The 14,290-nt window shown below is 41.2% G+C and overlaps 1 protein-coding gene across 1 annotated transcript in view; it reads right to left on the reverse strand.

Moving 5' to 3' along the window:
- Positions 1–14,290, reverse strand: part of poglut2 (protein O-glucosyltransferase 2) — a 43,325-nt gene that overhangs the window by 13,269 nt on the left and 15,766 nt on the right. The window contains exons 6-7 of the mRNA XM_043691144.2: positions 6,034–6,271; positions 1,890–2,099 (exon numbers count right to left, since the gene is read on the reverse strand). Of these exons, the coding sequence (XP_043547079.2) occupies positions 1,890–2,099; positions 6,034–6,271 (448 nt within the window). The remainder of the gene's footprint in view (positions 1–1,889; positions 2,100–6,033; positions 6,272–14,290) is intronic.

Genomic DNA, 14,290 nt, shown 5'->3' on the forward strand with positions numbered 1-14,290 from the left:
GCCAAGTGGCCTGGCAGCAGTATTACAGTGTTAAATCTCTGTGGATGGAGTGGGGGGGGGGATGGTGCAGTCAATATCTGTGGATTGTGCCATGAGGTGTCGACCTCTGCTGGCCAAGGTGGGGGCCTGCTTGGAGCAGCAAGCAGTGAATTGGAGCCGGCGTGTACTCATCAAAAAAGAGAAACATAGAAGGTAGGATCGGGAGTAGGCCATTCGACACCCACCCCCCACCCAATATGATCATGGCTGATCATCGAGCTCAATTTCCCCTAATCCCATGCTCTCCCCACATCCCTTGTTTGCTTTCGCCACAAGAGCTACAGTATATCTATCTCCTTCTTGAAAGCACATGATGTTTTAGGCTCAGTCACTTTCTGTGGTAGTGAGTTTCACCGGTCACCAATCTGGATGAAGAAATTTCTCATCTCAGTCTGAAAAGGTTTTCCACCTATCTTTAAACTATGACCCATGATTCTGGATTTCCTCACCAGTGGGAACATCCTTTCTGAAATATAACTTGCCTACTCTAACTTGAAAATGTTACGCCCCCCCCAATTCTTCTGAACTCCAGTGAGTACAATCCTAACTGACTCAATCTCTCCTCTTATGTTATTCCTGCCATCCCAAGAACCAATCTGGTAAACCATCACCACACCTCTTCTACAGCAACAGCATCCTTCCTCAGAGAGAGACCAAAACTGCACAGAATATTCCGGGTGTGGTCTCATCAACGCCTTGTATGACTGCAGCAAATCATTCTTGTTCCAATATTCAAATACTCTTGCTCTGAAAGCCAATCTACAGTTTGCCTTCTTTACTGCTTGTTGCATCAATGCATATAATTTTCATGATTGGTACATGAAGATCCCCAGGTCTTCACATTTATCCACATTATATTGCATCTGCCATGCATTGTCCACTCACTGAGCCTGTCCCACTCTAATTTTCATGTCAGGAATTGTCACTGTCCAGTTTCTCGAGCTGAAGAACAGCAAACTGCATATAACTGAGGACAGAATAAGGAATAATGAGATGTTAATGCATACAAATGGTTTCTCGCTGTTCAAACTTTGTGTAGAAGATCCAAATTTTTTCTCATCATCAAAGATCTAACTCTTCCGATCTTTACACATTGTCCCAAGTGATCAGTCACTGCCCACGTTTTTCAGAGGCTGGAAAGATTCAGTCCATGTCTTAATGTAGTGAATCATCCAATGACACTTCACAGGAGTGTAACCAAACAACAATCACCACTGAATTAGAGAAGACATTTGTTTGCTTAACTATGTATTTTCTATTCTGATGAAGAGTCATTGATCTAATTGTTAGCTCCATTTGGCTCCTCAGAGATGCTGCCATGCATACTGAGGATTTTCAGCATTTTCTGTTTTCATTATAGGGGAACTGGGATAGATGACCAAAGGCTTGGTGACAGAGCTACTTCGGAGAGCATTTCTGAAGGAAAGGAAATGACAAGGCAGAGAGGATTAGGAAGGGAATTCCACAGTTTAGGGTCAAGATGACCAAAGTAACTTAGATGAGCCATTCCCAAATGCCTTTATCCAAAGCTTTGTCTTTCAGTCACAGTGAACCACCAACTTACAAACAAGACACTCTTACTTATAAATGAGAGTGTACGCTTTGCAAGAGAAGATTACAAAGTTGTTAATGAAAGAATACAAGATATGTTCTACTATAATACTATATTCACGTAATTACAGGATCTGAAGATCACAAAGACGCAAGTATGCTTAATTCAACTGATACTTGCACAATTTTCTACTCATACTAGCTAGAAAACTTCCCCCAGAAAAGCAGCAACCCGAGGCCTTATTAACAATAATGCTCAGCTTCAACAATTAAAGGAAATAAAACATAATGAAATTTACCTCTTCATCATGAGACTTTGCCCATTGAATCTTATCCAGAAGGTCACTTAAATCATTCTTAAATGGAATATAATGCTCCCATGGTTGCAGGTCGTTGTAGAAATGTTCATAATAGACTGAATCTTGTTTTAGGATAAGACCGCCACCTGCGAGCAAATAGGGCATCCTGTATGCTGCCACCGTGCCATCAATGTTGATTTGATACTTGTACTACAAAAACAAAAGTTTCAAAGAATTTTTGGATCTGACGCAATATGCTCAAATCATAGAGCTTTAAGCAAAATACACAAACATTCTTTTTCCTTGTCTGAGAGAAGCAGGGATTGTCTAGTTTATTTATAATACCTCACCATCACATGCTCATTTTAAAAATCACATCAACATGAAATAATCATCCCAGTGAAATCAAGAAATAACAGCCAAAGATGTGATGTACAGTAAGTTATAACTTTTTTCAAGTCCATTATATGTGACTAATGACAGTTAACTGAAACTGGACCATTTCAATGCATCAACTTTTTATCTACCCAAATCTTATAAACTATCCTAGTAGTAAGAAATTATACCTTTTAACTCTGGATAATCCTTGTTGATGGGAAATATTTCTATCAGTATTGCAATAGAGTTATATTACAAGTATAACCTTCCACCTCCAGCATTAATTTCAACTAGAAACTGACTAAATATATTGAGTTTGATTTTCAGTGAAACTATTAGCCTTAAAGCCTGTTCAATATTTAAAAGCATATTTACATTTTCTTAGATTTCAAATAGCATTATCATACTTGGATCAGTGAGATGAGCAAAGGTCTTTTTCCAACCTTCACTGTCTCATTTGGAGTTTTTATGACAATGTTACAATCAGCAGACATGCTAGAATTCCACACCATGATTATTGAATTTTTATTACATCTGTAATGCCTACAAATCTCAAGGTTTTTGAGGTGTGTAGTTTCTAATGTCTATAAAAGTAATTCTGTGGTTTATTATCTTGTAATTTTACAGCAGATGATGGCTACATCTTTCAACTCAAGGTCATTTATCAAATGGTGACAACTAAGATCACCAACCCAAAGAAACAAAGGTTAATTTTTACTATCAAATAATACTTTTACATTATTCTACCACCATCCAGTAATGTCTGATGCAACACTGGAAAATGGGAAACTTGCTAGTGCTTGCCTCAATAAAAACAAACAGGAAATACTTTCTGATCAGGTATCATACGTGAAGAAATAAACATAAGTTAAAGTTTCAGGTCAATAACCTTTCACCATAAGTGGGAAAAGTTGAAGATGAAACAGATTGTACAAAACCTGTATACAAAGGTGGTGAAAGGCTGGGAAGTGAGAATGGACAGAGAGCAGGTAGTAATGATTTAATGCCAATTAAGATACTGAGCCAAAAAGGCAAAGAAAGATGACAATGGGAGAAGAACAAAAACAAAAGATGACCTGGAGGAGCTCTAAGTGATAACATCAAAATCATTAACAGAAGATGCTATTGTAAAAGAAATGGTAGAAGCAGATTTGATCTGAAAGCTTTGAATTCAGTGTGCAATCTGGAAGAATGTAGAGTGCCTTATCAAAAGGTGAGGTGCTGTTTCTCACGTTTCTAAGTTTTATTAGAATTAGAAGAGGATGAGAACATCAAGATCAGATTGGAAGTGGGACTCAAAATTGAAATGATAGGTGAAGTGAACAGCTCCAGATCTTTCAACGAGGCATGGTATGACCTTGTGGTCTAAACATTACATGCAACAAGAACAGATCATAAACACTGCCCTGTTGGTTTTGTACAGCAACTTCAGGTGAGGATTCCGCTGTTGTCATTTATAGCTCCTCTAAACCCACTTCTTGTATCTTGACATTTCCCATTATCATCCCCTTTGTCCTGCAGCATCATCCATTTTGTCATTTACTCCCTCCTGTCGTTCACTCAATTGAAGACCTTTCTTTTTTGACTTTGATCCCCTGCCTCTATACTTGTTTATAGGCTATTGTGTCTCTAGATTTTTCCAATTTTGTCAGTAAGTCAGGGAATTTCTGTAAATGAAAAGTCATCAATATTAATGCAAGCTCTAATTTCTTCTCCATGATGCTGTCAGACCTGTTAATATTCCTGCACTTAGTTTTTACTTCATATTTCCAGCATCTCCAGCAGTTTATATATTGATCCCTGTTCAAACTTGCATATAGCTTCTTATTAATTAGGTAAACAATGTAATTATGGGTTGAGCCTGTACCCAGTGGAGTTTTGTCCTTGAAACTTACAGAATACTGAGAGGCCTGGATAGAGTGGACTTGGAGAAAATGTTTCCATTAATAGGAGAGACTAGGACCTGAGGGCACAGCCTCTCAGTGAAGGGTGGGGAATCTGTGGAAGCCGAGTCATTGAGTGTATTTTGGACAGAGACAGATAAGCACTTGATTAGGAAGGAGATGAAGGTTTACGGAGCGAAGGCAGGAGAATGGGGGTTGATTGTACAAAGCATAACACAGATATTCCTTAATCACAGTTTGTTTGGTGCATTTTCTGTAATTAATTTTCTTCTTAGGGTAAAATCAGGTTGAAATTATACTTGTCTGATAAATTGGCTTATTTGAAAATATCTCTGATGATCAATCAACAAAGCATAGTTATTCCTCTGTTATGACTGAAGGACCTAAGCCAGATCTGTGGCCCATAATTACATTAGGAGAAAGTGATGACTGCAGATGCTGGAGACCAGAGTTGAAAAATATGATGCTGGAAAAACACAGCAGGCCAGGCAGCATCCGAGGAGCAGGAGAATCGAAGTTTTGGGCATAAGCCCTTCTTCAGGAACGAGGCTGGTGTGCCAGGCGGGCTGAGATAAAAGGTAGGGGGGAGGGAATTTGGGGGAGGGGCGCTGGGAATACAATAGGTGGAAGGAGGTGAGGGTGAGGGTGATAGGCCGGAGAGAGGGTGAGGGCGGAGAGGTCGGGAAGAAGATTGCAGGTCAAGAGGGCGATGCTGAGTCCGGGGGTAGTAAAAGACCGACTCCCACAGCTACCTAGATCTCAGTCCCAACCCCTGGATTCAGATTCGCCCTCTTGACCTGCAATCTTCTTCCCGACCTCTCCGCCCCCACCCCCTCTCCAGCTTATCACCCTCACCCTCACCTCCTTCCACCTATTGTATTCCCAGCACCCCTCCCACAAATCCCCTCCCCCCTACCTTTTATCTCAGCCCGCCTGGCACACCAGCCTCATTCCTGAAGAAGGGCTTATGCCCAAAACTTCGATTCTCCTGCTCCTCGGATACTGCCTGGCCTGCTGTGTTTTTCCAGCATCATATTTTTCAACTCTGGTCTCCAGCATCTGCAGTCATCACTTTCTCCTAATGTAATTATGGGCCACAGATCTGGCTTAGGTCCTTCAGTCATAACAGAGGAATAACTATGCTTTGTTGATTGATCATCAGAGATTTTTTCAAAAAGCCAATTTATCAGACAAGTATAATTTCAATCTGATTTTACCCTAAGAAGAAAATTAATTACAGAAAATGCACCAAACAAACTGTGATTAAGGAATATCTGTGTTATGCTTTGTACAATCAACCCCCATTCTCCTGCCTTCGCTCCGTAAACCTTCATCTCCTTCCTAATCAAGTGCTTATCTGTCTCTGTCCAAAATACACTCAATGACTCGGCTTCCACAGATTCCCCACCCTTCACTGAGAGGCTGTGCCCTCAGGTCCCAGTCTCTCCTATTAATGGAAACATTTTCTCCAAGTCCACTCTATCCAGGCCTCTCAGTATTCTGTAAGTTTCAAGTACAAAACTCCACTGGGTACAGGCTCAGAGTCCTCAGGTACTCCTCATGTGATAAACTCTTAATCCCAGGGATCATTCCTCTGGACTCTCTCCAATACTAGCACATCCTTCCTGAGATATGTGACCTAAAACTGCTCACACTATTCCAAATGCGGTCTGACCAGAGCCATACACAGCCTCTGCAGTATATCTCTTGCCCTTGTATTCTTGCCCTCTTGAACTGAATGCTAACATTGCAGTTGCCTTCCTAAATGCCTTAATTGACAAGCATGAATTATTGTAATACAAATTATGTTGTAGGTAATTAAACAATAACGTAGGTTACATTTCAAAAATAGATCCACGTACCTGGAAAAAATCAAAAAATGACACGTGTTTTACAATTGGACCATAAATACTTTCATTATGAGGGAAAAAGAAAAAGTTTGTAAATGCAGCATCAATCAAATCAGGATGTTTGATACTGAGTTTTACAAGCTCTAGACGTTCCTTTCGGCTGTCGCGTCCTCTCCAAAATGCTGTACAATTTTTGTTTTCCCAAGAAGGACCAGTGTTGGCCTGAACAGACATCATATCCAGACTTACTCTGTGGAAATCAGGATACACAATAACGTGTAAAAATGAAAAAGAGTACACCTCTATGACTCTATAACTTGTGAGAAGGACAAATTACTTCAACCAAGAATTCTTTCTTGAGTACTGAATTAAATCTAAGTTACACAAAGATACAATCAGAAATAAATGAACTTATTACAATGTAGCTGATAATTAAGAGACATCACAATTCAAGATGGCGAAGCGAGTTAAAAGACATTTCTCATCTGTGAAGAAATTGATCATTCCACTCCACCATTCAATCTATTCATACATGGATAATTGCTACTTAGGGTAGTTTACTCAAGAACAATCGGAATTGTAACCCAATATGAAATCAACTATTTTAGCTTTTAACATGAACTATGAAAGGCACAGAATGTATAAACTTCATTATACGTGATATCCTAAATCCTCTTCCAAATTATTATTTAGAAGATTTTAAACACAGTAAATCATTCTTAATTTGTGCATCAAGAGTCAAATTTCTTCTGGGCTTGGAAGAAACTGTCCTGTGTACTTTCCTGACCACCCAGAGCAGATGGACTACACGACAGGGCTCTGAAGGAGATAGCTGTGGATATTGTAGATCTTTTACAAAGCACTGGAGTCAGGGAGGATCCCAGAGGACTGGAAAATGGCTAATGTAACACCCTATTTAAGAAGGGAGAGAGGCAGGGGACAGGAAATTTAAGGGCTTTTGTCTGAAACATCGATTTTCCTGCTCCTTGGATGCTGCCCGATCTGCTGTGCTTTTCCAGCATGACTTTAATCTTGACTCCGATCTTCAGCAACTGCAGTCCTCACTTTAGACAGGTAATTATAGGCTGGTTAGCCTGACTTCAGTCATTGGTGAGATCTTAGAGTCCTTTACTAAAGACTGTGGAGTACTTGAAAGTGCATGAGTAAAATAGGGATAAGTCAGCACAACTTCATCAAGGGGAGATCATGCCTGACAAATCTGTTACAATTCTTCAAGGATATTACAAGCAAGTTAGACAAAGGAAAGCCAGCGGACATGATCTATTTGGATTTCCAGAAGGTTTGTGACAAGGTGCCACATAGGAGGTTGCAAAATAAAAGTCCATGGTGTTAGGGACAAGGTACTGCCATAGAAGACTGGCTGGGTGGCAGAAAGCAGAGAATGGGGATATAGCGGTCTTTTTCAAGATGCCAGCCAGTGACCAGTGGAGTTCTGTATGGGGTAATGTTGGGACCACAACTATTCATGTTATACATTAACAAATTGGTCGAAGGAACTAAGGGCATTGTTGCTAAGTTTGCAGATCACACAGTTAGGCGGAGAGAGAGGGTAGTGTTGAAAAAGTGAGGAATCATAGAGTCATGGAGATATACAGCATGGAAACAGACCCTTCGGTCCAATCCGTCCATGCCGACCAAATATCCCAACCCAATCTAGTCCCACCTGCCAGCACCCGGTCCATATCCCTCCAAACCCTTCCTATTCATATACCCATCCAAATGCCTCTTAAATGTTGCAATTGTACCAGCCTCCACCACATCCTCTGGCAGCTCATTCCATACACGTACCATCCTCTGCGTGAAAAAGTTGCCCCTTAGGTCTCTTTTATATCTTTCCCCTCTCACCCTAACCCTATGCCCTCTAGTTCTGGACTCCCCGAACCCAGGGAAAAGACTTTGTCTATTTATCCTATCCATGCCCCTCATAATTTTGTAAACCTCTATAAGGTCACCCCTCAGCCTCCGACGCTCCAGGGAAAACAGCCCCAGCCTGTTCAGCCTCTCCCTATAGCTCAGATCCTCCAACCCTGGCAATATCCTTGTAAATCGTTTCTGAACCCTTTCAAGTTTCACGACATTTTTCCGATAGGAAGGAGACCAGAACTGCACGCAATACTTGGACAGGCTTGAGAAGTGGAGAAAGAGGTGTCAGATTGAATACAATGTGGAAAAGTGTGAGGTTATACACGTTGGTAGGAGGAATAGAGATATAGACTATTTTTAAAATGGGGAATGGCTTTGCAAATCTGAAGCAGAAAGGAACTTGGGAGTCTTAGTTCAGGATTCTCTTAAGGTTAACATGTAGGTTCAGTTGGCAGTGTGGAAGGCAACTGCAATGTTAGCATACATTTCAAGAGGACTATAATACAAGAGCAAGAGATATACTGCTGAGGCTGTGTAAGGCTCTGGTCAGACTTCGTATTGAATATTCTGAACAGTTTCAGGCCCCATATCTAAGGAAGGATGTTGTGTTGAAGGCAGTCCAGTGGAGATTTACGAGAATGATCCTGGGGATGAAGGGCTTGTCAATATGAGGAGTGGTTGAGGACTCTGGGACTGTACTGAATACAGTTTAGTGAGATGGGGAGGCTGGGGGGATGGAATCTGTTTGAAACCTACAAAATACTGAGAAGCCTGGACACAGTGGATGTGGAGAAGATGTTCCCACTAGCAGGAGAGACTAGGACTTGAGGGCACAGCCTCACAGTGAAGGGAGGACCCTTTTGAACTGAGATGAGGAGGATTTTTTTCAGCCAGAGGGTGGTGAATCTGTGGAACTCACTGCAGAAGGCTGTGAAAGCTAAGTTATTTAGTGTCTTTGTGACAATGCTGCTTGTTTGACAAGGTTATTCTGTCACTGTTTTTTTGAGAGGGGTCGTAAATGCAGAAGTTCTGATGTGTCTGGTTTGGATGGGTTTTAGGGCCAATTTGATTATAGCTAACAGGTACTACCGCAGGCAAAGAGCTTTCAAGATTTTTTTAAAAAACACTTGCACAATGAGAGGGGAGTGGGCAGTTCTCCTATCTCAGTTGTTCTCTGGTTTGTTTTGGCTTTAGCAGTCAGGCTGTTCAGAGCTGCTGGTCAGTTTAAGCTGGTCAAAGAAACAGCTACATGGAAGGGGGTGTTCCATGTTGAATCTCTCTACCATCTCTCTCTCCCTCCTGTAAGACCCTGTGTTTGATTTTACCTTTTTTGTCAAGGTGTGTTTATGGGGATTGTTGCAGGAATTTGGAACAGCAGCATTAAGTTGTGATAGAGTCGACTGGGACTTAGTCCAAATTCTGTTCTCATTTATGTTTCATTCAGCCATCTTGCAAATAAATTCTGTTTTGTTTAAAACTGTCATTGGGCCAGCTGCTTCACTCCTGGAATATCCGCTCTACACCTGCTTAAAACAACTAGCAAAGTTAGGATCTGGGCTAACTTTTTGAAATATTTTGAGGGGGTCTGGCCTGGTCCATAATATCTTTAAGACAGAGATAGATAGGTTTCTGATTGGTAAGGGGATGGAATCAGGAGAATGGGATTGAGAATTGCGGCACGGTGGCACAGTGGTTAGCACTGCTGCCTCACAGCGCCAGAGACCCGGGTTCAATTCCCGACTCAGGCGACTGACTGTGTGGAGTTTGCACATTCACCCTGTGTCTGCGTGGGTTTCCTCCGGGTGCTCCGGTTTCCTCCCACAGTCCAAAGATGTGCAGGTTAGGTGAATTGGCCATGCTAAATTGCCCGTAGTGTTAGGTTAAAGGGGTAAATGTAGGGGTATGGGTGGGTTGCGCTTCGGCGGGTCGGTGTGGACTTATTGGGCCGAAGGGCCTGTTTCCACACTGTAAGTAATCTAAAAAAAAATCTAAATCTAAAAAAAAAAATCCCAGCTGTGATCGAATGGCAATGGGGTGAATGGCCGAATTCTGCATCCTTATCCTATGGTCTTCTGACTTACAAAATACACATTCAGCCCATGTGAGACAGTATGAGGATTTCCTGTCTTTTCTGACAGGGGTCAGGTTTGCAGTGCATTTTGTGAACTGCAATGGACTGCGCGAAGATTTTCCAGTTCTCCAACCCAGCATTCGAGCCTCAATGTTACCTCCCTACACTCACTCCATTCCATCCCAGTGTCCAAGTGTCATCCATACTCCCTGACACCTCAGGTGTCCTTATGCCCCTCCCTCCCCCAATGTTTTAGCCAGGACCTGAGAAACAACACATTCCTCTGAGGTGTGTTACAAAAGCATTCAGAGAACAAAGGTTATAACTAAAGCTTCCAACTTCAACTGTGGAACAGACATCCACTTACAGTTCAAGAACTGAAATTACTGGAGAAACTCAGCAGGTCTGGCAGCATCTGTAGAGAGAGAAAACAGAGTTCACATTTTGGGTTGGGTGACCCTTCTACAGTTTCACACAGGGTTAATGCTGCAACTTGTTACCACCTCATTATCCATTTGCAGAAAGAAAATGGTTCTATGTTATAAACAGAAGTAAAATGCTCCAACTGCAGGGAGCAATACTTCTTGAGAGAAGCAATACTTCCTCATCATGTTCCTTACCACCATGAGCTGTGGGGGCAGAGTTCTTGAGTTTATTTGCTGAAAGATAGATTGTTGATCGGTTGGGGAGTCAAAGATGATGGAGAAAGGACAGGAAAGTGGGCGTAAGGGATGTTGGATCAGCCATGATCCTATTGAATGGTGGAGCAGGCTCAAGGTGCTGAATAGCCTCCTCCTGTTCTTATTTCCTATGGCTGTACAGTCTTATATAATGTATGGCTTGGGTTTCTAATCATGGAAAAAGAATGTCCCATCTTTGTTATTTCATACATCATGGAGTGGAGATAAGTTAAATCTCTGTAAAGCCTGATGACACTCCTCTGAAAGGTAATCTATTATTGTTTCAAAGTATATGTCTCAAATGGGTTGTATTTATCTTGCTAATTATTCATAAATAAAATTTACATAACCAATAACCAGCACAAAGGCCAAGGGCTATCTGTTACAATCCATGCATCATGCTACCATTTATCTGAATCCTGGACAGAAATGGATGTAATTCAGAATGTGCAGGATGGAGGATCAACTTATGACAGTGAAAAACAATAAAGAGCTAAAAGAAAATCTAGTGCAAACATTCAACATTTGCCATGGTAACCAATATTGAATAATTAATTTTCAAAACATATCTACTTTCAAGTTTTTCCTCCAATGTCAGGGTCTTCCTGATTTCACAAAACCTTGGATACTTGTGAGAGAAGGGGATCCAGGAGTCATGACCATTATTTGTTTTGTTCCCACAACAACGCATGCACCACACTTCAATTAATCCGAACACTCATTTCCATGTTTCATTTCGTTACCAGTTCCACACTGCCCCCTTTTGCCTTGCTGTATCCTCATACCTTGAATTTTACTCTTTCTCTCCCAACACTTCCCTGCTAACATGCACGCTTTCCTATTCTGATGAAAGGTCAACAACCTAAGATGTTCACTCTGCTTCTTCCTCATAAATGTTGGCTTACTGATGTGGTGCTTGTTAATGCATTTTATTTTAGAATCCCTGCAGTTGGAGCATTTTACTTCTGTTTATAACATAGAACCATTTTCTTTCTGCAAATGGATAATGAGGTGGTAACAAGTTGCAGCATTAACCTGCTTGTATTAAATCTAAACCTAATTGAATTCTGAGTGACATACTGAAGCACCAATCAGCACTAGCACCAGGACCAAGTTTATACGATAAACAGTATAAAACTTCTTGACAACTGAGCTGGCAAAGCATATGGAGATTAAACTAAATTACCAAACAACAACTATAAATCAGATGATGCTTACGTTTGAAATGCGTGAAGTTCTTAATCAGAGTATATAATGACTAATATTGAAATCTGAAAGTATTGTATGCATGTGCCATGTATAAGTAACTTTACGAGAAATTGGATGATTCAGCTGCTATTACTTTTCATGCAAATCATGCTGAGGACACTCAGTTTGTCTATTCTTCCAATGTCAAAGACCTATAAATTTCAGTAATAAAATTAAATGTATTATGTATAAACTGCTAACAAACGCTTTCATAATTTGAAGGATATTGTGAAATTTAAGTACTATTAGTTTCACAGTAGATCATTGAGTCATTGAACTTGTACGTAATCTTACAAAGTCTAACAATCTGCTTTGTTTGTTTTTCATGATATTGTTACACACAGTATAGAATGCAATTGGATTATCTGACGAGTGGCAATCACACTCAGATGACAATATCCATAAGTGTACAGAAATTCAACAAAGTAAGTTTCATCTCACAGACTTTGTGAGACATTTAATAACAAAGAATTAAATGGTGTCATTTCAAGACAATACAATACAGCACAGGAACAGGCCCTTCAGCACACACCAATCCTTCAGCGATTCATAATCTTTGCTTAGACGCTCTCCTTCCTGCCCATGCGCAGTTTCCAACACTGTTCTTCACATTCATGTGTCTATCAAGATTTACCTTAAACATTGCTAATATGGCTGCTTCCAGCATCTCTACTGACAGTGCGTGCCAAGTTCCCACCAGCTTCTGTGTGAAAAGTTTTCCCTGCACTCCTCCCCTCAACTTTCCCCCTCTCACCCTGAACCTGCACCCCCCTGCAGTTGATAATTCCACCCTGGGAAAAAGCCTCTGACTATCCACCCTATCTATGGCTCTCATAATTCTGTAGATTTCTATCAGGTTGCTCCTCAGCCCCTGGCTTTCCAGTGAAAACAATCTGAGTTTATCCAACCTCTCCTCATACTTCAAACTCTCCAGACCAGGCAACATCCTGGTAACCCTTCTCTGCTCACTCTCCAAAGCATCCACACCCTACTGGTAGTGTGGCAACCAGAAATGCACGCAATATTCTAAATGTATCCTAACTGAAGTTTTATACAGCTGTAACATAACTTTGCACCTGATATTTGATGCCCTGGCCAATGAAAGCAAGTGTGCTGTCTGCCTACCTGACCATCTTTTCCACCTGTGTTGCTACTTTCAGCGATCAGTGGACCTGTACACCCAGATGCCTCTGCTTGTCAGTGCAGCTACAGGAAAACAACACATAAGGACCAAATACTGAACTACAAAAGCAATCACCCAACACCCACAAATGAAGCTGCATTAGAACAATATTTCAATGAGCCACCACACACTGCAGCACAGAGGAACTACGCAGAGCAGAGGAAAATCACCTACACAGTGTATTCAAAAAGAACAGATATCCAATGAACACAGTCCGCCAATTTCTCAGCAACAAACCCAAACAAGCAGACAAAACACGTCCACAAACCCTAGCCACTCTCCCCTACATCAAAGACAACTCGGAAATGACTGCCAGACTACTCAGACCCCTTGGCATTCTGGTAGCCCACAAACCCACCAACACACTCAAACAGCAGCTAATGAACTTGAAAGACCCCATACAGACAACAAGCAAAACTAATGTCATTTACAAAATACCATGCAAGAACTGTAACAAACACTACATTGGATAAACAGGCAGAAAACTAGCCACCAGGATACATGAACATCAACTAGCCACAAAATGACATGACCTTCTCTCACTTGTATCCTTACACACAGATGAGGAAGGATGCCACTTTGACTGGGACAACACATCCACCCTAGGACAAGCCAAACAGAGACACGTACGAGAATTCCTCAAAGCATGGGGTTCTAACTGGAACTCTATCAACAAACACATTGACTTGAATCCCATTTACCACCCTCTGAAAAAAAGAACAGGAAATTACATCACCAACCTAAGGAAACCTAAACACATAAATAGAAAGCGGGCCATACTGCCAGTGCTTCACCTGGAGGCTCACTGATGATGTTACCCAGTATGGTGACGAAACGTTTGAAAATGAACCCTCCAGCTCAGCGAGCAAACCCACACCCAATATGTCAATGCTCCCAAGAATTTTGCCATTTATTGTAAATTCATACCTGAATTTGATTTTCGAAAATACATCACCTCACATTTTTCTGGATTAACTTCCATTTGCCATTTCTCTGTCCAAGCCTGCAATCTAGCTCTATCCCACTGTATCCTTTGACAATTCTCCTCACTATCTGCAACAGTGCCAACTTTGATATCATCTGCAAACTTGCCAATCAGATCACTTACATCTTCCTCCAGACCATTTATATGTTGCAAAGAACAAAGGTCCCAGCACTGATCCCTGCGGAACACTAGTTACAAATTTTCATTGCGAAAAGCAT

Source organism: Chiloscyllium plagiosum, unplaced genomic scaffold, assembly GCF_037043375.1.
Source record: "Chiloscyllium plagiosum isolate Xiang-an unplaced genomic scaffold, Cpla_swu_hap1 HiC_scaffold_6, whole genome shotgun sequence".
NCBI classification, from domain to species: domain Eukaryota; kingdom Metazoa; phylum Chordata; class Chondrichthyes; order Orectolobiformes; family Hemiscylliidae; genus Chiloscyllium; species Chiloscyllium plagiosum.